The 24,396-nt window shown below is 39.0% G+C and overlaps 1 protein-coding gene across 2 annotated transcripts in view; it reads right to left on the bottom strand.

Moving 5' to 3' along the window:
- The window catches only part of fto (FTO alpha-ketoglutarate dependent dioxygenase), a 165,868-nt gene that overhangs the window by 94,920 nt on the left and 46,552 nt on the right, over positions 1-24,396 (bottom strand). For both annotated transcript variants that reach the window (XM_077564180.1, XM_077564179.1), the window contains exons 7-8: positions 21,361-21,480; positions 1,207-1,331 (exon numbers count right to left, since the gene is read on the bottom strand). In XM_077564180.1, coding sequence (XP_077420306.1) covers positions 1,207-1,331; positions 21,361-21,480 — 245 coding nt within the window. The remainder of the gene's footprint in view (positions 1-1,206; positions 1,332-21,360; positions 21,481-24,396) is intronic.

A 24,396-nucleotide genomic window follows, 5' to 3' on the forward strand; every position in this document is an offset into this window, starting at 1 on the left:
AAATTCACCTTACGATTGATCGTGGTGGGGAGCGTCTGTATACCCCGGGAGGCGTGAATTTTTGATGAAATTTGAACGGTGTAAATCGGAAGTATTATGTGGGAGTTGTTTAACGGCAAAAAAAAAAGTGGAGAATAAAAATCACAATAACATATGTGGAAATGCTTCAGCATTCAATTAGAATTTCTCCAAAGCTGGACAAAAAAAAGCCAATTCTATTCAATTGCAATCTACATTTAGAAGTTGGTGAGCTTCGTGTTTAGTGGCGGGGGGGAAACGGGGCTGATGTTTCAGCCGATGGGTGAGGGTTGGGTCAGCGGATGGCGTTGGGATGGTTTCTAGCTTTCAGCACTTGCGTCCTGGAATGTGCCATCAGGGTCGTGGGCGTCGACGTGGTGAAGCAAGGTGTGTGGAAACAGCTTGTTTACAAGACTCATCTGGACTGGGTCAACTTTTAGGGTCAACTGGGGGTGACACGTCCAAAACAAGACGGCCATCGTGGGAAGACGAGGGTGTTGTGTGTCACTTTTCAGAAGCTAGGATTTTTTTTTTTTAAATCTCTTTGGGCTCTGGACTGTGTCTATCTGAGGTGTGTGTTTGGTATGTGAGTGTATGTGTTTGACACAGAGGTCAAGTCTGACCGAGACAATAAGCAGGGAAATCAAATGTGAACGCCGTTAGTTTATACAAGACTCGGAGTGATGAGAAGCAACAGCTAAAACAACAATCAGTGCGTGTGTGTTTTTTCCGCGAGTGTGGCCATTCTTTATCTGAAGCAATGACCAGTGTGGTCCTGTCTGCACTCTTATCTAGAGGGGAGGAAGTGAACGGACTTATCCAGGACACGCGTGTCGCTGCGTGAGCTGTGATAGGTGCCAGAACCAGGGGGCACAAATAAAACACATCAAACGGGTCGCAGCGAGGATCATCGTGTATGTATTACAGCGAGGGAGTTATGGTAAAGATTTTGGGCCTCATGGATAAAAAAAAAAAAATCTAAGTACAATTCTTCAAGACAGAAAATAAAGTTTGTATAGAGTTAAATGGGCTGTATTTCAGCAAAAAGTGCTGTTGCGGGTTAAATGCGAAAGTGAAATTTACATGACTTACTTTTTTTCCCTTTTTTTTGAGGTCTTTTTTCCTTCTTTCTTTTTTTTTGCAAGACTAACTGTGTTGCATTCACGGTCCATATGCCGTGTGTGTTACCTGTCTCTCCATGTCTGTCTCTGCTGGTGTCTGTCTATCAATGCAGACAGGAGCGTCTCTGCCATGTCTCTCCTGCTCTCGCCAACTTGTTCCTCCTCCTCCACTTTAGCCAAGAACAGCATCGTCTGAAAGGCAAGAAGCGCAAATAGGAGACCCTTGTACATTTATTGCGAATTTATGCATAATTTTCAACGTAAAAAAAAATAAAAAAAATAAAATAAAATAAAATAATTTTTATTTTTAAAGAATCTGAGTATGTTATTCACATATTTTGATAATTATTCCAAATACTGTATTCGGATAATAACATAATGAAATTAAATAAAACAAAAATAAAATCAAATTAAAAATTAAGGACACTTAATAAAAACTAATACTTCAATGAAAAATAATTGTATTTAAAATTAAAATTAAAATCACCCTTAAAAATCTGTTTTGTTTTCTCTGTAATTTTGTATAATGCAGTCCTCTGATTTTCAGGCAACCTTTATTACGCTGGCCTCAGCACATTGGGCTGCATGTTCCCGTCATGGATAGGATGAAAAAGTGTTGCTGCTGCTAGCTTCACTACTTTTGTACACATAAGCTATTTTTTTTAAACAAGGTATATATTTATATTATATACATTTGTGACATTAGACATTAAATATGTTGGATTGAAAGTACGCATTTTTTTTTACAACACTAGGTGTCATCTATAAAATGTTGGAAATGTTTTGTATACATTTTTATGAATCCGTGTACTGTATAATACGGTGAGACGATTTTGGATCATTTCTTATTTATAGGATTTATACAGACTTAGATTTGTATTATTTACAATGAAAACAAATGGTAAATAAGAAGTCAAATAGCGTTACGGATTGGATTGTTTTTGTGATTCGCTGTACATGAAATTAAATTGTAATGTTTTGAAGCAGTTCCAGCTATCCACAACGTGTGGCCCAAGTGAGTACTGTGACACCCGCAGGATGGCGTCACATAGTAAGTCTGGCATTTCAGTCAGTTTCACATCAGAGGACGGGCAAATTACATCCAATATTAAAGCGTGAGTCAATTAATCACGGCCTTGCACAGCACAGTGTAATGTACGAGTATCCCCCTGTTGAACATGAATTACAGGCTGGCTTAAAAGTGTGACGTGGCACATCAGCGCTAATCGGAGGCATCCTGGCAAACCTTCGCCTGCAAAAGTCCTCCGCCGCTTTTAAGCCGGTTGAGAGGGAGTCAAATGAAAAAGGATCTGGCAATCCAAATTAAATGCGGCGCTGTCAGCCACAGTCAAATCCTCTCTTCCACCCACCCCTCCTTCTTCACTTCTTCTTCCATCCTTCACAGACTCTTCTGGCTCTTTGAATATCCTTAGATACGTCGGGGGGGCCTTCTTGGAGCCGCCTGTGAAAGTGATGGATCTGTAACTCTGACTGACTGTGACGCCTTGTTAAGAGCACTCTCTTTCCCGTCATATCTTCCAGTCAAGTGCATTCATTTCTTCCCATTAACAGTCACCCGTCTCGCGAGTCTTCTTAGCTATCTTTAAGAAAAAACACCCACAATGCAAGGGGGGGGGGGGGGGGCACTATTTCTTCTCCTTTACCTTTTTTTTGGTGACAATCTACCTGTCTGTCTTAATTCCCACTGAAGAAAGGTTTGATTGTCTTTGTGTGTGTTTCCAAAGAAGAGCGGTGTGATTTGCAGACGACGTAATGCGCTTACATCTTTTCCCAGACAGGTGTCAAAAAAAAAAAAAAAAAAAGTGTCTCCTTGAGTGATTACATTTGACTTAGAGGAGACACCAAATATTACAGTGACCGGATGAAAACATTGCTGGTGACTCTCAGCCTATGGAGACTGTAACTTGGGATCAAAACACGTCCTCCAGGCATGAGTGACAGGTTAGGAAAGTCATTGCTAGTAAGGCCCTGCAGCACATATTCATAGTGGATTTAAAGGCAAGCCAAGTCAAAAAAAAAAAAAATGTTTTGCAAAAATATGTTCTACGCGGCCCCACTAGTCTAAACATGGTACTCGGATTAATATTGCGTCCGTGGAATATGAATTAAGCAGCAAAATCCACCCGTTTTTATCCATGTCAGGGGGCGGCCATTTTGACACTTGCTGTCAACTGAAAATGACGTCACAGTGACTAAGGGCTAAGCTTGGAAAAATCACATGACCAAACCAATAAAAGAGGTGAGCCATAATTGGTCGTTACCTGAGCCCTTAGGCTTCGGCAGTATTAATCAGAATGCAGTGTTTAGAAAATAAGTAAAAAAAATAAATAAAAAAAATTGACTTGACTTTCTCTTTAATATGTTGTCATGAAGAGAAAAATGTTATAAACTTAATGAAACTCATTAAAATGAATTACAGTTGCTAAAGCTTTTTCTTTCTATTAAACAGTGTACTTGTAACTCAAACAACACAAACGTTTAATTCTTAATTTGACAGATTTTTTGTGGGAAGGGAATTTTTTGACTGTGTTCATATTTGAATTATTTGAGAAGTTTGTCAAAATCTTTCAACAACTTTATCTTTTCTCTGAAGATCTTAACACATTTTCTCAGGAGTTGTTTCTTTTTGGATACTTTTTTTCAGCCATTTCTCTGAATTTTTAGAAAAACTTTTTTTTTTTTTTAAGTATTTATCCCCCCCAAAAAAATCTGCCAAATGTTGCCGAAATGTTTGGGGAAATTGTCAAAACAAAATAGGATTTTACCCTTTAAAAAAAACAAGCCCAAAAAATTCTCACATTTTTTTATCCCCCGCAAAAATACCACTACACTTTGTTATCCATAAGACAAACAACAACAACACAACTCAGGTTTCTGTGGCTAGTTTGCCTAATAATAATGTTTGATAACCGGTAAAACCAATGAATGAACTTTGAATTTGTCACTCTTTTTAGTATGGGCCAATCCATGCCTTTTTGGCAAATACATTCGATTTTGTTGTCTTTTCTCACTTGCTGCCTAAACTGACATGTATTCTGCTGTATTATTGGTATACCACAGATTTGGATCGATAATGTTTGCCCCAAACTTGATGATAGACGTCGCCAACATAAATTTACTACAAGTCCGAAAGAACATTTGAAATTTGAGGAAGATTCTCTGAGTTTGGGTGTGGTCCTAATACCATAAATAAATGAGTGTTTTCCTAAATAAATGCAGTGTGTTTAAAGGACCGTGGTGTTGAGAGAGACCCCTCAGGATTACCCTCAGGCTGATCCTAAGGCCATTTAGCCAGACCACTGTTTGTTTGTTGGTCAAGCCTGGTATCAGTCAGCATGGAGCAGACATTAATTTGTCTTTCTTACTGCGTCGCCCAAAATCGCACACCCCTCCCTCTGTCTGTTTACCCCCCCGATGGCAGTAACTGTCCTCAAGCCTCCACACCCTCCAACAAAAAGCGGACTACACAAGTCCCCTCAACCCAGGACATACCCTCAGGTGAACCAGAGGCCAAATGGGACCCAGGCAGTCCAATCGTTTGGAACTGGATTTTAACCCCAACAAGAATCTGCATATGCCGTCAAATAGCAACGGGCCATTTACATATAGTTACAGTATGTCTATACTCTTTGCTAACTTTTCAACATTTACCATCCAGCAGATCATATTCTCCCTTTGACTTTTACTTACAATGATGGGATGGTTTGGGTCCAATACCGTAACACCAAAGCTTCAGGTTTAAACTACATTGTAGAAAACTGTCGACTGATATATTTGACAAGCTCAGTTGCAATGATATCTGATTTTACAGAGTCGAGCCAAGTGGCAGTTTGGCAACCTCTTCCCTGTCTCAATTTCTCTGTGCTGTCTAATACAAGAGACCGATATTGCTTTGACCGCCGGGGGAGAAAGGCATCAGGTACCTCGCTTGGGGCGGGCGGGGAGGGGTTTGGAATGGAAAAGCTTCGTCTCACAAACATAAACAACTGGCAACCTGTGATCCTGTCAGGCCGCGTGGTTGTCCGGACGAGTGATCTGTGTGTGTTTGTGGCACGCCACTGTTGAGTTACTTTGCTCCTGAGGGCAAACTCTCCACTGGTGGCAAAATGATATTAAGCCCAGGAAGAAAAAATGGCAAAACACATTGACTGTTCTGTGACATTACAGAAGTTTGTGTGTTTGTGTGTGCGCACATTTGTTTATTGTCTTACCATTTGCTTGATGCCACATGATTTTAGAAGGTTTTTATATTTCATTGGGGCCAGGGGAAAACCGTACAACTATTACTATTACTACTACTTCTCGTTCCGGGCCAGCTGGGTTACAAAAATACCCAGCAGATACCTTATGGGTATTGTAAAAGTCTCCACTTAGCTGCCGTGGCCGGCTTTCTGCATTTGAAATTAAACACTTACAAATGACATAGATGCTAACGTTAGCTCACCCTATTGCTATGCCTTAGCACTGGATGCTGCAGCATTATACGCTACTAGGGGTGTGAATTGCCTAGCACCTGGCGATTCGATTCGTATCACGATTCATAGGTCACGATTCGATTTGATACCGATTAATCCCGATGCGAATCTTTAAATTGATTATTGCGATTTTTTTTACTCAAATTTAGAAAATACTCATCAGTAAACTTGTACATGTACACTGTAAGATTTGTATGAAAAATGATTTATTTATCTGGAAATTCAGGCTTATAAGTGAGCCACTGCATTTAACAAACAGGTTGCAGTCTGTTTCATGTCTGAACAGCACTGAAATAAAATATTAAGGCTTAATGTTCCATTAATATAACATTCTTTCATGCTTAATGTGTGAACCCTAACCCTAAGTAAGACGTTTTGTTGAATATTCCCATAAAAGATTGATGTTTAAAAATAGATTCGGCCGCATATCGAATCGATTCGAGAATTGTGCACTGTAATATCGCGATATATTGCCGAATCCCTTTTTTCTAACACCCCTATACGCTACAGTCACACTTTTGCGACAACGGCTGGTATTCCTGCGGTCGTCAGTCTCCACTCTAATGAAACTGTGTCTCCTTAACAGGAAGTAAATTCAGAAGATGTTGGTTGATGGTGTGTTCAGTTTTTTTTTTTGGTCCAGTTCCCACAGTTGAACCATTAGTATATTTATTCATTTTTTAATCTTTATTTATTTGCTTTCTTTTACTCAATCATTGTTGCAAAATGTCTATCAGTAAGAGAGCATATTTTCATTTCAGTCATTTTGACCGAGCCGAGAAGTTATTGGAATTCTTGTAATTTAAAATTGTATTTACTCATTCATTGGATGTTTAATAAAGGAAACAAACTCATGCTAAATCAAAACGCATGCCACCGCTAACTTGTGTTTATGCAGTAGTGTGTTGAGCTGTCCTTGTGACATAAGGCTTTTTGTGCTCAACTCACCCATGCAATGTTGTGGGCCCATCAATTATGTCATAGGGGGAAAAATAGGTTTCACCACACACAGCAGGTTATATGGAGTGTAAAACATTAGAAAAATGTGTCTGCAACATCAGAGTAACATGTTTGAAGTGAAAAGGGGCTGGATGGGTGGGGGAGTTAGAGACACTCCCAAAAAGGGAAGAGTCCTGACAAGTGATTTTGTTTGAAGGCATTGTAACACAGTCAAGTGGGCAGAGAGGCTTTCTATGGCCCGAAAGGCCGTCCATCTTGCGTCCAGAATACAAGCCGCTTGGAATGGACATATGCTTTCCACGGGATCAAATGGAGCAGAACTCCCAGCCTTTTGTGGCACTCCCTTTTTTTTTTGGGGGGGGGGGCACAAGAGAAGAAAAGGCAAATCTGTTGCCGGGTCGTCGTCCCACCGGGGGCCCACAAAAATCACATAAAAATTCACCAGCCTATTTCTTGCAAGGCTTTTTTGTCCGGAGTCTTATAATAAAAGGGGGTGTGGATCCAGTTGGCCCTAATGGCTAAACCACCTACTTCTTTTCAGAGTCAGGAAGGAGGCTACATACGCTTGCACACTCCTCATTGGTTGCACGAGCATGGAACAGCCATCCATCACGGGGGACATTTTTGAGAGTCGAACGCAGGACAATGCGGGCCGAGTTGGGAAGAGATGTTTTGCAACAACACTCAAGCCCCTTCTGCTCCCTTTAAAGGGTTCTTTCTCTCTTTTAGTGTATGAAAAGCCTTGTCCAGATTCTTGCTCGATAGCAGATTGGGATCAGCACCTCACCCCCTCTTGCCAGTAAAAAGCTTTTTGCTAACTGGGACCAAGGCCAAGCATTTTGTACTTTGCAGTGGTTAGGTCAGAGTCATACACATGTCCTAAACTTGCGGAATTGCTAAACCAATAAGAAAAAAGAGGGAATGCTATTCATTTGCGATTGATCTTGTTTCTCAGATGTTTGATTTGGCTACAAGATGTCTGTATCGCATCCAAGCGAGAACAATCACAGACCAGAAATCCGTCGTCTTTCAGTTTTAAACACAAACTTTCAACATGCCTCCAACTCGAGAACCGCTTCCACCGTCATGCGCATCCCCCTTGCAGATAGAGAGATCCGCCGGGGCGGTGTTAAATGGGCAAGATGTAGGACGGTGTAATTAACGCTAGTCCTTAAAGCGGGGCCTGCTTTGGCTCCACCGGGAGCGCCCGATATAGCGCTCATTAATTCCTATTTGTGCATAATGAGAGGGTCATGTTAGATGTAATAAATGACTTTTATTTGGGCGAGAGCTGCGGGGCGGCATCCACTGCCGGCTAACAGTCTCATAAACACCCTTAAGCATCTCTCATCAGCCTCGTTGGGTGGGGGGGGCGATCACATCCAACAGGCACAATGAATCAGGTGTAGTGAGAAACTCTTGAATACCCCTTTCTAATTAAGTGCAGACACACGCTGCATGGTTGGCGTAATATTAGACTCATTTAATACCGGCAGTGTTTTCCCATCTTCCGATGTCGATTGTAACCTCGTTCGCAGGCACTGTTCAAAGGTCCGTTAAACTCATGTCATAAGCAATTGCAAATGTCATGAAAAGTAGCCTGAAATTGATTCTCTCTTCCTTTCAGACTAAAGTCAAATCTAATTAGATCCTCCATTCCTCACGATAATTAGTTACACGGCGTAACTCAAGTCTAAAGTGCATTTTCCCGGATTTCCCATTTAATCCCCTTGATGGAATCAGATTGTATCAACTCCGAGTATTCCAGGACTGAATTATTTTAGGATCATGCACTGTATACAGTATGTTGAACATACAGCGTTCGATGTAAAAACTGCTAGTGTCACTAACCCCTTTTGCCAGATTAAAGCAGAGGCCATTTTATGAAGTGCATGACTCCATAATCCAATTATGTTTCAAGAGGTCCTTTGTGGTGTGCGCCATTGTCTGTTACGTTTAGTCATGTGGTTGCTCTGTGTGTGTGTGTGTGTGTGGGGGGGGGGGGGGGGGGGGGTTCTAGGGCATCTTAATCATGACAAAGCTACTGTATATTGAACCATCAACCCAAATCAGTTGAAGCTTTATAGGCTGTTTAAAAATGATACATTCCAGAACACTCTTCAACATCCTTTTATTGTGTTTGCAAAACTAGCCGTATGAAATACACACATGGAAATGATCCTTAATAGTTTGTTGCATCAACTTCTGAGGAAATTGCTGCAATCAAGACATTTTTGTAACTCAATTCGACTATTGACAGGCATTTTGGCAATGTACCTTCCCCAGGCTGTTTATTTCAGCTCCTGTTGAATCAGGTTTCGATCAGGACTCTTTAAAATGGTCCATTGTTTTGTTCTTAAGACGTTCCTTGGTGGTTTTTATTACCATGTTTTTGAGGTCTTTCACACGTTGAAGGATTACTAACCAGCATCTGTGACGTAAGATGAACACATTCTAACCCATGAATAAAAAAATTATAATATTTCAAATTAAAAAAAAAATACCACCGTCTCATTTTTGGGTATGATTTGTTTTGGCTAGCTGTCTTTCAATGTCAAACTTTTCTCAGCCACTGAAGCACTTTTTAACACAAACCCTCCTTTTTTTCCCACGTGTCGGTACGACACAGGAGGAATAAGCAGATCCCCTGCAGCCAATGCCGTCGAATGCGATTAAAGCGAAGCGGTGATTAATCTGCTCTGCCCCATAATTCCTCTTTACCACTTTAATGGATGTTATCTCTCCTCCTCTTGAAGGTTTATCTTGCAGATCAGGGCCAAGGATGAGGAGAAGGAGAGGGTGGCTGTGGGTAGGACGATGGATGAACGGGTGGTGGGCAAGCAAATCAGATCAAATCCATACAGAGGTAAGTAAATGAATACGTTGGTAAATAAGTAAGCAAATAAATAAATGTGGGGGATTGAGCGAGCTGCTAAGCGGATAAGGCAGATCAGGCTCTGTAAAGTGCTCATTTGTTTTCTAAGAAGACGTGACAAGCCGCTTTTTAAAGCCTGGAGATACAGTTAAAAAAAAATAAAAAAATACACCGTCACACAGACAAACAAAATAAATGATCCAAACCGCTGTCAATAAACATCCACCACCCACTCGCGGCGGGGATAAGCTGTCCTCCACATTGAATCAGACAGACACAGGTACAAAGACGCAAATGTGCTTTTCTTCTTAATCATATTTCTTTTCAAATGAGCTAATTTCTGAATGACAGTGATGTAGAACAGCCTTGTTGATTCCGTGCTATGACACAATCCAGAGCCCACAGGACTGACACAAACTTGATGATGTCGCTCAAATGTTCTCCAAATTCCCACAACAGTCCTCCACAGCTGCAAAACAATCGTGGGAAATGCTATACAGCTTCACTTTAAGGACAAAACCGTCTTTATTTAAGTCCATATCCCACTGAGGGCATGAATATTTGCAACCATTAGTGAAGGTAGTGAATGTGTGCTCCCGTCAGAGTTAATCAGGGTTCGTTCAAGGTTTGCAAATGTTCGCCTGGCGTATTAATGGTCTTGTTGCAAAAAAAAATTTGGACATACAACAAGAAAGACCATTAAAACTCTAGGGCCAACTTTTGCGAACTTGAACGAACACTAACATGACATTTGCTAGCATCACAAATGTTCGAGCTGGAGTCTATCTGACCTGAATTTGGGTGAAAGTTGGGATGCACCCTGGACTGGTTGCCAGTCAAGCCAGTAGATAAGCAACCATTGAAGCTCACTTTCACATGAATAAAAAAATAAATAAAATCCCATGAATGTACGGGGACAAAATGTAAACTCCACACAGGAAGGTCAAAGCCGAGAATTGGACACCTAAACTCACTGTGAAGATGACATGCTAACTATTTGGGCACCGTACTACACCACAAAATTGTAAAAACCTACCCATAAGACATTCTGAATGAAAACAATCTTTTTTTTTTCAGAAATATGTGCAAAAGCTACCTAAAATAGTACTCTGTCAAAACCGAACAGTCCTGACTACATTTGTCTAACGTGGCCACGATGCAAGTGGGCTGTAACACCAAAAAAGGAATTTTAATTCTTATAGCCTTTGTTTTCTCAACCCAGTAAAATTACTATCTACCATACATCTTCAAGGACTGGCATCTTCAATTAACCCTGGAGAACCCAAGAACCATTTTCTTCTTTATTATGAATTATACATTAAATGACTGCTATAAATTCACTGAACACCAAAATATATGTTTTTTCAGTTTTAACCCTTTATTCCCTAATTTAGGATTAGGGCGAAATTTGACCCTTTTGGGATTTAGGGGTATCATTTCGAAAAATCAGAATTACAAAAAATGTCAGTATAATATTTAGAATTTAAGAAAATAATCAATCAAATACACAGCTTCATTGAACAATATAATTTTTTTGTTTTATTTGTTGCATTTTAGAACTGGATTTTGAACGTACAAACACACTTTGGCCAATGGAAACAAGAACAGAGGGACAAAATCACTGCTGCAAAAAAAAAAAAGGTCTTTATTATTTGAGTAGCAGAATTTATAGGGGCCAAATTTGACCCCGTGGGTTCTTCAGGGTTAAACCAATACATGTTTTTTTGAATATTGGAGAAAGCAAAGAAAACCTTCAGAAACACATGCAGAACATGCAAGATCCTCACAAGTAGATAGAGATCAGAACCACGACACTTCGAACACAGATGCTCACGTGTTAACTAACAACTCCACCTCCGTGCACAATATACTGACTGCAAATACATGACGGTATCCTGCTGATTTCAAAACTAGCCACGTTTTCTTCCCACAGCATTATTAATGTATTGGGGATTTCCATTTCTCCATTTCATTCATCTCAATGTACTGTACTGTATATAGCATGTGACAGTATATCAAATAGAGGCAGGGTTAAACTTGAGCTCACTGAAATTGTACATAAGACAAACAGCATTGTGACGCGCCATTCGCAACAAGCACACACGTCCAAGGTACAAAACTACCGTCCCCCCCATTTCTCCAGGTAACACAGACACTCACCGGGAGCCGCCACGTGAAAATTCTCCAAAGGGGTTTAAGCGTTTACGCAGAACACTATCAGGCAACTGCTGAAAATTCAGCTTACCCTGTTGAATGGGAACTTCAAAGGGAATGGCAAATACCTTCACGACGCGACACTTTTCTCCCCTTCTCTCCTTCCCGGGCTGTTTTTCATTCGTATTCACAAACGGCTGCTGTAACATGCGTCACTGCCCGCGTATTTTCCTATTTAAATGAATAATAACAATAATCTTGGGGTAATTTCTTGATGTCTGAATGGGACAATGCGGGAAGGCTGTGGGTAAACAAGGCTGCAAAATTATTGATTGCAAGACTATAGAAATAAACACAAAGAAATGTACTACATATACAACAAGGTAGGTTGAATGTTATTTTTTCACAAGAATAGAATAAAAAGCTGTAAGCTGGTACACAACCATAAAAATGTTCAAATAAACAGACAGATAATGGTGGCATAATGAGCCATATACACATGCAACTAACCTTTGTTCCATGTGTGTAAATGGATAGAAACAAAATCTACCTGGTGACACAAATACCATCATTAAAAAATATTGATACATGATCTAAAAACCCACAACAGCCATAAAAGAAAAGATATTGCTTAATATTTTTCCTCACCTTTATACTATTGGTCAGTCCACACATGGGTGTTATTTTTAGATTTTTTTAACCAATATTAAGTGTTGAAAATGTCTTTGCACTCTTTGACGATGCAATGTTACTGGTTAAACAAACCTTTCGTTTTTTTGGGGATCTCCTCAAAAATGATGATTTGGGGAAAACGAGGATTCCGCCCGACGCCAGCAATGTGCTCACTAAATGTTTTCAGGAATTTCATATGGGCTGCATACGTGTGAATGGATAGCGGAAAATCATCTGCCTGGCAACACAAGGAAATATTTAAGTCGTTGTCATGATCCTGTGTCTGTGCAAAAAGTCGATACACAGTATAAAGTGCAATATAACATGCCTATAGAGAATACAGAAAATCATTCAAAAAGCCGCCCAAAATGTAATAGATAGCACAAAAGTATATAATTGGTAGTGCTGTCAAAGTTTAAATGTTAATTGATAATTAATCACAAAAAAAGTATTGCATTAATCATGAATTAACGCAGATTAATCGCACTAAAGTAAGGTAGCACAGGTTGTGTTTGAGCAATAAACATAATTTCATGCATTAAAATAAAGCTATTAATGAATGTTTGCGTATCACATTTAGAATATTTGTTCATGTCAAAATATTTTTTTTCCATTTTAAATTATGCAAGTAATTAACTGATTAGAAAAAGAGGAGGCTAAGCGTGCGCAGTGGATCAAAAGATGTTGAAGGCGTCCTCATAACATTAAAAGTCAAAAGAATTAACACATAACCGGTGCTCTTCAAATTTGGCGGGGGGAAAAATGTAGATAAAAGAGCAATTTGTTACTAAGCGATTAATTGTGATTAATCAAAATTCTATAATGTGATTAATCTGAATAAAAAAATTAATCGTTTGACAGCTCTAATAATTTGTTTGATTATTGCATCATATTTTTTACTACATTTCTTTTGAATAGATTAGAAAAAAAAATCTGTCTGGCGACACAAGAGGGCAAAGAGAAAAAGGAAAGTGAGTGGCGGTAAACATATGCAACGTTTTCTAACATATGCCTTTTTCCCGAGCTCTCCAATAACAGAAAAACAATGATTGCTTGCTGAAATTATTTATGTCGGGCCGCACACCAGAAAGCTTAACATTTATAATGTTTTACAAAGCCATCAAATAAATGGGAGAGGGGATTAATTGCCCCCGGCTCGACCTTAAAATGATTATTTGGAGCCCGGCAAACTCCAAACTCCAATGAAATTGATACACTTTGATAATTAGATTCTTGGCACTGACCCGCTGGAGTCAATAAAGGTTATTAAGGCCAATTGCTGTCTAAACGCATTACGGGCAGGGGTAAACTGTCCGTCCGAGCGCCCCCTGCTGCCCCCGCCCTCCCCCCGGCACTACTCGAGCAGCGCCAATATGATAATCCATTCTGCGTCCTGGGGCTTGTGTCTCCACTCTGCCGTACAAAAACCAGATTGGATTCGCTTAACCTTTTCCCGGACTTTGATCAAATGAGCTCAGTGCAATAACATTTACATTGACCCCCCCCACCTCCACCCGACTTCACCTGCTCTGCCTCTCCACAACACACACTTACTGTTTCGCTACAGCCTCCCTAACACATGAAGTTAAGACAGTGGACAACGGCAGTTGACTTCCAAGTGGTTTATATTACTACTCACACAATGAAGACGGAGTATGAACCATACATGCTAGTTAAATTAGCATGTGATTTTTTGCCCTATAAATATGTGACAAAAACAATTGAGGTGGATTTGGGTGCTAGAACAGTGGACAACGCCAGTTGGCTTCCAAATTGTTTAAATCTTGAATATTCTAGGAGTACGAACCATACATGCTATTTAAATTAGCATTACAGCGTACCAAGACTATCCCAACTTACAAGTTTTTTGGGTTACAAGATATACTGCTCAAGAGCTGTTAAAAGAAAACCTCACTAGGCCACACCCCTTAAAGCAACACAAATGAGCATTTGTTTTTTATTGATTATGGCGGCACCTAGACAAAAGCGGTATTGTTTTCCCTTGAATTTCCCTTGAAAGAACTACATTTCCCATGAGGACAAGCGCTGACCATCGTGAAATCCGGACGTCCAAGGCGCTGTTGGCTATTTATTGCTACCACGCAATTTTTCCGATAGCTAACATTAGCATAATTATTTTTGATTTGAGCATGGAAAGCTACCTACTAAAGAGCCGAGTCCCCGCAAAGGCGGCGTCGGTTGGAAATCACCCTCGTCTTTGATCTCACGCCAGCGAGTGAAATCATGTACTGTGCTTTTATCCACATCCAGGTAGGCTTTTTTATCATTATTATTGTCACCGCAGACAAAAATCTTCGACTTCCGTCAGTAACTATTTGAGGAAGGGACGTATGCCGTAAAGCAGTCAGCACGTTTGTAATTTTTTTTTGTGTGTGGAGTGTGGCAGAGTTCACACCATCCACCTCAATGTTGTTTAGTGCCAGTAAAAATGATTCAGACCCCCTCAGGCCATGACAAAGGTTTCATTAATCTAGCTGTAAGTCAATGTTTCATCAGAAGAATTATGAAGATATGAATTGAAGGTTGAAAAGTTAATTAGAGGGGCTTTAAAGGCACAAACATTCAGTATTATTACACTTTAGAAAACCAGTTTATTTAGTTACCTTCTTCAAGATTTATGTTTTATACAGCACAGTGTGATATTTCCTATAATAATATTTTGATGGATTTTGGTGCTGGAACACATTAATGGCATTTCAATTCATTTCAACAGGGAATTTTGTTTTAATATACAAGGTTGGTCACCGAACACAATTTTAATTTGCAAATTACCCAAAAAGTAAAATAATATGACTTTTTAGGTGTTTGACCTCTGTGATTAGGGATTGTCTGTCAATGGCGGACCTTGTGGATTAGTTTCCTTTACATCCAGACACACAACACGGTAATAAAATGGTGGGAAGAAATTTATTTATAGGTGTGACCAATCTTATGGAAAACGGGGAGTGACAGGCTGGGTGAGCCGACATGGCCCCCGATACCATTTCCTGTTTGTTACATCTTGATGTATACAAACGTACTCCGACTGGAGCGGAACCCGTTTATCATTATGAAAGTATATTAATTTTTCCTTGATATGAAAAGATTTTGCTCTAACAAGGCTGCTGTCAAGGCGAGGAGAACGAGAAGGGAGAGCGGAAGAAGAGATTTCGCCACCGCAGCCGGCTCCGCCTTTTTGAAGTCAAGACGAGCCGCCACTGAAGTCGGGGAAAGAGACAAATTAGGGGGGGGAAAAAAAGCTGTAGTGTGCAGAGCGAGAACTGCTAAATCAATTAAAGTCACACCGACTGCATACATTAGCATCAATGGCGCGCACATACACACAACACAGGAAGGAAAAAAATAGAGAGGAGGATGGGGAGCTGAAAAAACAGCACACCCGTTTTTTAAAATGTCTTTTTCTGCCTATTGTGCATTGTGACTCATTGTTGCTAGTTAAAGGAAAAAGCCACTATTGTGTGATGGCCATGATAGCACACTCCTGAGGGAACCAGTAAGACAGGTCAACGCCAATCACGGGGGAGTGGAGAACCTTTCCGATTAAAAGAAAAATGAAAGAAAAAAAAACCTTTACATCCAGATCACTCTCTCAAACACACATGCACATTACCATGCACTAGCCCAGGTTTATGCTCAAGAGCTACATTTGAGTTTAAAAATAAATAGAGAGAGGAGCCAGGTCAGTTGCAGTGGAGGTAAAACATGGCAAAAGCTCTAATGTGCACTGTACATAAAACATAGTTTAGTTCGATAGTTATAGATTAACATTTGAACCCGCTATAATTGTGAAAACATGGGTAATTGACACACTTGTCCTAAAATTTATCATAATTCCCTATATAAATACAGTAATTTCTAGACTACAAGCCACTACTTTTCCCACTTGCATTCGACCCTGCGGCTAATACAAAGGTGCGGCTTATCCATCAGATCACAAGGGGGCGCACTATAAAGAAAGCACAAAAGCGTCAGGCTCAAATCAAGTGAGCCCAAATACAGTAGGAGGGACAGAACGAGAGCGAGACCATTTGCGCCCTCATTATTGAAAAGAAAGTAGCGGGAAACCGGTGCGGCTTATATGTGTAGCAAACTCGAGTATTCCCCAAATTTAGCTAGCGCGGCTTATAGTCAGGTGCGCCTTATAGTCCAGAAATTACTGTAGTTTAAACCGGAACTATTCCACAAACTGTGATCCCAAATTTAACCCAAACAAATGAATGGCTTCCAATTAGATTTTCAAAACATGGACTATACGTGCTCAATGTAAACACCGCAACATAATTAATATTGTGTTTATGGAATCTGAATTAAGCAGAAAAATACACTCATTTTTTATCCATCTCGGGAGGCAGCCATTTTGCCACTTGCCGTTGACTGAAAATGACATCACAGTTCGCTCTCCCTCAAAAATAAAGAAAATGACATTACAGTGGCTGAGGGCTCAGGTAACAACTAGTCGCAACTCAGCTTGCGAACGTCACTTGACCAAACTCAGAAAACAGGTGGGATGTAGCATTTCAACTTCTTTGATGCCAATTTCTATTTAGACTGGGTTTTGCTGGCCCAATGACACAAGTATTTAATAACACTTAAAGGGATACTTGACTCATTGAGCCATTTTCAGCAGTAAGAAGAGTATATTTTGTCTATAATTAATGTAATAAATTCATTATTTCTCATGAACAATTAATATCTTTAAACACAAATTTTGCCACTTGCTGTCAACTGAAGATGACATCACCTGTGCTGAGGAAGAAACAGGCAATGACCAATCATGGCTCAGTTTGCTGACCAAATCCAGAAAACAGATGATTGGTCGTTACCTACTTCCTCAGCACAGGTGATGTCATCTTCAGTCAATAGCGAGTGGAAACGTGTGTTTTTAAAGGTATTAATTGTACATGAAAAATAATTAAGTTAATTCATTCTGGACAAAATATGAACTTTTTTACTGCTGAATATGGCTCAATGAGTCAAGTATCCCTTTAATAATTTAATAACACAATTAGCTTTTGAAATCTTACAATGTATGATATAGTCTTTAATCAATAATGAAACTGCTAGACGGGCCGTATAAGGCTGGTCCTTATTTTGCCCACGCTTTTGTCTGCATTTTCTTGTCTATTTTTAGTTGGGGGGGGGGGGGGGGGGGGGTTATCACGAATGTCGTTCAAACAGGAGAAGGGAGCATTTTCAATTCAAGAAGCTAGAAGCCGCCTCAGGTAGAGGCACTTTCCATAAACGCGGCCAGCTTGGGCGCGAGCGCACCACCGCGGCTATACAAACGCACCCTGGTGTGCTAAATATGACAAAAAGATGTGAAAATATGTTTTAATGGTGTTTTACGACGGTGCTTGGAACCTCTGGCCCGTGTGCCGTTTACGGCCTGGGCCCCGCCAGAGCGTTTGACTCAGCCCCCTCCAACGTATCACACCCCACGGGAACTGTTTGACGTCCAAATACTCCTAATATAACATTGTGATAAATATTTGTTTGATCAACGCATGTTTTCATAATTAGCATGACCATCAGAGGACTAAACACTGAAAGGTCAGCCACACGGTTATTGTTTAAAAAAAAAAAAAGTATTTTATTTATAGAAAACCATATGGAGTGTAGGTCATTTCAACAGCTTTACAGCCAAGTGTTGCCTTCCAAATAAATGTAATAAAAGAATGTGAGTGCATGTGTGTGTGTAATGCCGAAGGGGATGAAGGAGGGGGGGTGATCTTGATTTAAATAACTCAAGAGAAATGTGTTGTGATCTCACCACAGCCCCCCCCCCCCTACTCACACACTCCCCAAAAGGAGGAAAATCTATAAGTCACATGCATGAAGTGCTTTTCATCAGCGTATGGAAGAGGTCGATGCACGAGGATGTAAATATTGCTTGCCAGAGCAATAAATGTTGTCTTTCATCACGACGGCTGAATTATTACGTTTGCGCGCCGGGCAAATGCAATATTATTTTTGCATCGGCTCAATGAATGGACAAAATAGAGGGAGACGTAAAACGAATAAACAAACCAGCAGTATGTCTATGAAGATTGCTTTATTTATTGTGTTTAAATCTATCAATACAAAGAGGGATATTTATCCATTTCTAGTTTATTAAGAAAAATATTCAGATGATATTTACGGGTATCATTATATACTTGCTGCATTTATAGATTCATAAAAACTGATCTTAAATTTCCTATATCAGCTCAACACTGTGGACCAAAAACACATCCTTGTTACTTATGTTTACAAACATTGATAACTTTTGTTATTTTTCCCTATTATTTGTTTTCATTTTTATTAGTAGTCTTTTTTAAACTGAACTTTTAGTAATTGTAGCGCACAAACTGCGTATGCTTATTTGTATTTAGTATCAAGTTATATTAATGTTGATAAACACACATTACTTGTATTAATTTAATATGTGCTATTAGATTTTTTTTATGTAATTATTTTTAATAGTGATCATAAATGTGCTGATTTCTTATGTACAGCATAATGATATTAATGTTTATAAATATACAAAATGTATTATTCTTATTAAGGTATGATATTTTAACATGTTTAATTTGAATTATTTTTTTAAATTGATCCTCCTTGTGGTAATATTTCAAGTGATATTAATGTTTACAAATATATACAATTTGTTTTGGGGGGTTTTAACTTTATTGTATTTACTTTATGTTATTATTTAATTTTTTGAGTATTTTTAAATTAATGTTATTGCATCAATGTACTCGTACAAGAAAGATATTGAAATATGGACACACCCTTGTATGTATTTCTTAGTCATATTATAATTCATTAAAAACAGAAAGAGATGTCATGATTTTTTGTTTTTATTTTCTTTTAATAAAAACATACTCATTCCAATTTTCCGTACCGCGGTCTTAGGATCATATGGAAGAACACCAAATGTAAACACATATTCGCCCAGGCTATGGCTTACTTGGCTGCTCCACAACATTAGGAAAGGAGCCGGGTGACACTTACAACATGTGGTGCGAGAGCAAGAGAGAGAGAGAGAGAGAGAGAGAGACCTCACATTTCACTTGATGCCCTTCTCTAAATGTGCCTCCAAATCACTCACTTCATCTTAGGGCCCCCAGAGGTGGCGCTCCAGATGAGTTTAGCAAAAAAAATAAAAAAAATCACCCACCCACTCGCAGCCAAGCAGTGCTTGGACAGTGAGAGGGCGAGAGAGCTCTGGAAAGAGAGTGAGAGAGTGGAGGTGCTCTCAGTCTTTATCCCCGCCTGAGCATTAGATGTGATTACTGCTCAGCTCTGCACACTGACACAGACTGAGAGCTCCTCCAGTCACTGGCGGTGGGCGAGAGACTCAAGGAAACACAGGCAGAAAGAGAAAGAGAGAGAGAGAAAGCGGCAGGAGAGAGCGAGGACGCTTCAGTGATACAAGAGTGCCCCCTGCTGCTTTGAGCATCATGCCGGTTAAACACACACATACACACAAACACTTTGAGACCAAGCAGTGTTGTGTTTTGTGCGTTTTTTGTGTGTAAATGTGTGTGGCACAGACTTAATTATGAGTGTGACATTACAAAGTGATTCCTTTACAGTGGTGTCTGACTAATAGCCGCGTCCCCTCCGCAATAAAAGCGTCTGCGAGGCTGCGATTAAACAAATGACACGTCTTTAAGAAGGCGCCCGTCCGTCATGTCACAATAAACACACGCGCAAACGCACGCATCCCTCCCCGCTCCCCGGACGATGGGCATTTATTGGGCGCCACGTCGTTTGTGATGATATTTGTGTTAGCGTCACAAGCAGACGGGTATTTACTGTACGTTGGATAAGGTGGTTGATGTTTTATGCTAAATGGCTTTTTATGTTGATGACGTCTTACGTTTAAAAAATAATCAGTTAGCGTTTGGCACTGTGTAGTTTTTGAGTAGTAGTAGACATGTATACTGCTTTATCCTCATGCTTTTTTTCCAATTTTCTTTTTCTTTTGTATATATACTTTATTTTTTTAACCTGTGTATGTTTACTATTTTTTTTCCTTTTCTGTATTTTGTTTGCAAGCTTTTTAGTAATTGAGGAGAAGGCTCATGGTGTAAATTTCGTACAAATCTGAATATACCAAATTCAAAGATACATTTTCGGGAGACGTGAATCGATGTCATGCAATTGTGACTTTAAAAATTCTAAACATTTTTGCATTTCCTAGTATAAAATTCCCATAGAAAAAAACCTCATCTAAACGCCTCTAAAAATCGCACAAAACTTTTATATTTTAAGTCATAATTTATATTAAAAAGTTTGATGCATGACTTATCTACAATATTCAAAGCAGTTTTGGAAAGTTGTTGCTTGTTTTTGTGCAACATGAAAAAAACGTTTGTTTTTTATAAACATTTAACAATTGAAGATACATACTGTATTTGACAATGTTGATGATTTAGTTGGATCTGTCAAGTAAAATGCCTGATATCGTATAATTTTAAATTTCCAAATTACGTACAATTCATTATTTCAAACATTTTAAAATATGCAAAAATCTGGACTTTTCATAAACTCAGAATTGTATGAAATTCAGATTTGTAAAAAACAAAAAACAAAAAATTCCATTTTCTTAATTAACATTTTGAGAAAACATGTATCTCTAAAATCACCATGAGGTCAAACCGCCAAAATTTTCTTAACGATTATAGCAGCCATAAACGTATTTTTACACTTTGTGGCACAATTAAAAATTTGGTAAAACTCTTACGTGTAACGCTAATTAACTGTGCGTTATGCAGACACTGTAGGTACATTGTTTCTTTTTCCATCTTACTATTAACTGTTATTTTACACTTGTGTTGACAGTTGCATATGTCAAATGTTTGTGCAGTTCATTTCGTCCCAAGACCAACCATTGCTGTGCTTTAAAACTGCCACATTCCAAAAATAGATCATCCCTTGCTTAAGTACATTATTAACTTTCTGTTGTTGTTTGATACAGCGCTTGTGAATGCTCTCATTAAAGTGTGTAAGTGTACCCGTGTAGGTTTTGTTGGTAAACACTAGATGAAAGGCTCACCATGGTCTCCATAAGCTTCCAGTCCTTCTCCAGCTCCTCCATGGGTTTGCTCCACCAGCTGCAGAAGCGTGTGTATCGCTGGCCCTGAAACCAGTACTGTCGCAGCCACTCAAACTCCACCTGCCAACACACACACACACACACAAACACAACGTTTTATGGACTTGATGGCATATAGAAGTAATAAGCACCCCTTTTTGTGTTTTCTGTTATTAAACACAATTGATCCCTGGTGTAACCATGAACCATTAAATCATGACACTTTAATCCCATCATGGCAATTTAAGGGCGAGCCCGCTATGCCGTTCTCTTCTGTTCTCTCACATGATTTACTTTGTGACAGTAAATTACCAAAGTCAACTTAAATGCTTTTGTGTGAAATAATGTAATACAGGATTTCATGTTCCAACAGTCTTTAAAGTGAACCATTGCTGTTTCATGTGGAAAATAGGAATTGAGAAACAGCAATTTGAAAAGTGTCACCCTCTTACAATTATGTCAAAAAAAATCATATTTTGACAAAAAAATAAAAAAAAATTCCCGTCAGCATCTGCTAAAATCGGTGACATCTTTAGTTAAACACTTCTACCCCTAAAATAATCTATATTTGTTTTGTTTTTTCATGTTTTCTGGAAAACTGAAAAAAATGACAGATCATTAATTGGGGAAAGTGTCGAAATACAGCAAGACATGGTTTTGGACATTAACTTACGTTAGGTTAAGAACGATGAAAACATATTATCAAAACAATGTCATTTTTTTTAACATGCTACTCGAGCAAAAGGAGACTCGGAATTTAACAGGATTTGTCACAACTGGTCCAAAAGTGTAGACATGTTTTTTATACAAAGTAAAAAAAGGTTAGTTTTTATACCGCAATATTTCAGTGCCGCTTGATCTGCCACATTTCACAATCACTAATGTATTTATTTATTTTGTACGGTGGGGCTTAGTGCCTATCTAGTACCTACCTACTTTACTATATTATATAAAAAAAAAAAAAAGTCAAGTAAAATGTAAAATAGTCCATACACATTTTTTTAAACATTTCGCTTGAAATTGTGGAAAACCTTTTTTTTTTTTTAACTCTTTGACTGCCAGACGTTTTCAGAAAAGGGATGCCGTGGGTGCCAGCCGATTTTAAGCATTTTGACTGATCTTTCAAGGTCCACAGAAAATTATGTGTTTGGACTATGGAAACACATACTACCAAATGAAAGATTGGACTCTCATCTTTCATCAGAAAAAAAAGTTTGTTTCTACCTTATTCCGTTTTTCAGTAATCAACAATAGAAAATGGTTAGTTTCACCTCTGTTTTGAAACAAACATTTTTACAGATTTTACTAAACGTTATTTAACGTTTTTGGCAGTCAAATAAGAAAATGATTTTGTGAAAATAATTAAAATAGTGGTCTAGCATAATGTCAAGTCAAGTAAATGTGAAAAGTGGCAAATTGTTCATAAGTTTCTTGTGAAAACCGAACTTATTTATTTTTAAATGCGTAGTTAATATTGCGACAATAACTCACCACACTACTGCGCTTTCAGCTTAACATGCCGACCAAGTGAACGTAAAATAGTGCTTAACTTTTGGTACGATATCTAACTAAAGAGCCCCCCCACCACCACCCCCCGCCCCCATTTGTTTTATAACTGCTCAGAATACAGAGTGATTTAACAAGCTGAACGCAACACAATGCTCAAAGTCTCACCCACTAGAACACCTGAAAGCTCCACCCACTTCCTACTATCCCGCTTTCCCCTCCCTTGTCTACCGATCCGCTCCCGTCTCCTCCACTGGGACTGTTGTTTTTTTGGGGGGGGGGTTCCCGCTCTTTTGAAGTGCTGATTTAAATCCTTGCAAGGACGCGGCATATAGCCAGGTGTTTCTCACTGTGCGCAGGTTTCCGTGTGTTTGTTCTTTGCGTCGATGCTGCCTGTGCCCTTTGTTTGCATCCCTGCCTAAAAAGTTGCGGGCGTAAGCGCAGATGTCAACGGAACCCAACCCCCCCCATTGCCGCCAAAGCGAAGACGACGCCGTCCTCCCCCAAAACGTCCTACAACGCATCATCGGCAGCCTAAACAAAGCAAGCGGCACTTCATTTTGACAAGCGTACAACAAAAAAGTGGAGTTGCACACATTTCAAATGGGTTCCGGGCACTATTGTTCCCTTTGTGAGAACTACTTTGTTTACAGTCTTTTAAAGGAGCTTTTGCCCACGTGTAAAACAGACCCTGTTTAACATTAGTTTGCAAAGAGTAGGAACAAGGAAAGGTGGGCAGATGAGGTGTATGTCGGAAAAAAATGGAAAATCCATATTTGTATTTATTGTTTGTCAAAATGACATTTTCTTTTCATTTTTGTTAACCAGTACATATGCAATCACACAATTCCTAATCAGTGAATAAGAAGGAGTGTTGGGACTACATGTGAATAAAAAAGCAAAATAACGAGAGAATGAAAAAAAAATTTTTTTTGTGTGATTTTGTGATTTAAAAAGTTGTATTACTAGAAAGAGGGAGAAAAGGTGGTATACCTCAACTTATGAGTGACTCGAATTGAGATCGAATTGAATTGAGAGCTGCCACCATTCTTTTGCTAACAAATCTCTAAGATTTGTTAGCAAAAGAATGGTGGCAGCGTACTAGCAACAGTTAGCAGATAGTAAAAAAGTCTTTATTAAGAAGGCAAATGCTTTCTTCAAGCTGTTTTATTGCCATTTCCGTTTGAAAGTCAAACATAAAATACAGAGAATTACAGGTTGCGTATTTAACCAAAATACATAATTTATGAAGGTCCACTAACTTAACATAAACACAATACCATAAACAAACCATTCTTTAAAATAAAAAGTTGCCTAACTTTTTATTGCCAAGTTGTCAGGTTGACTTTCAAACTAAACATAAAACAGAGAATTATGCATTGTGTATTTAAGACCACATAAATTTGCTTTAAAGTCCACTAGCTTAATGCTAACACATAACAGGAAACGCCATAGACAGAATAATAAAGCTAGCATTGATGTTGCAGTAGT

Source organism: Vanacampus margaritifer, chromosome 4 (assembly GCF_051991255.1).
Source record: "Vanacampus margaritifer isolate UIUO_Vmar chromosome 4, RoL_Vmar_1.0, whole genome shotgun sequence".
Classification (NCBI taxonomy): domain Eukaryota; kingdom Metazoa; phylum Chordata; class Actinopteri; order Syngnathiformes; family Syngnathidae; genus Vanacampus; species Vanacampus margaritifer.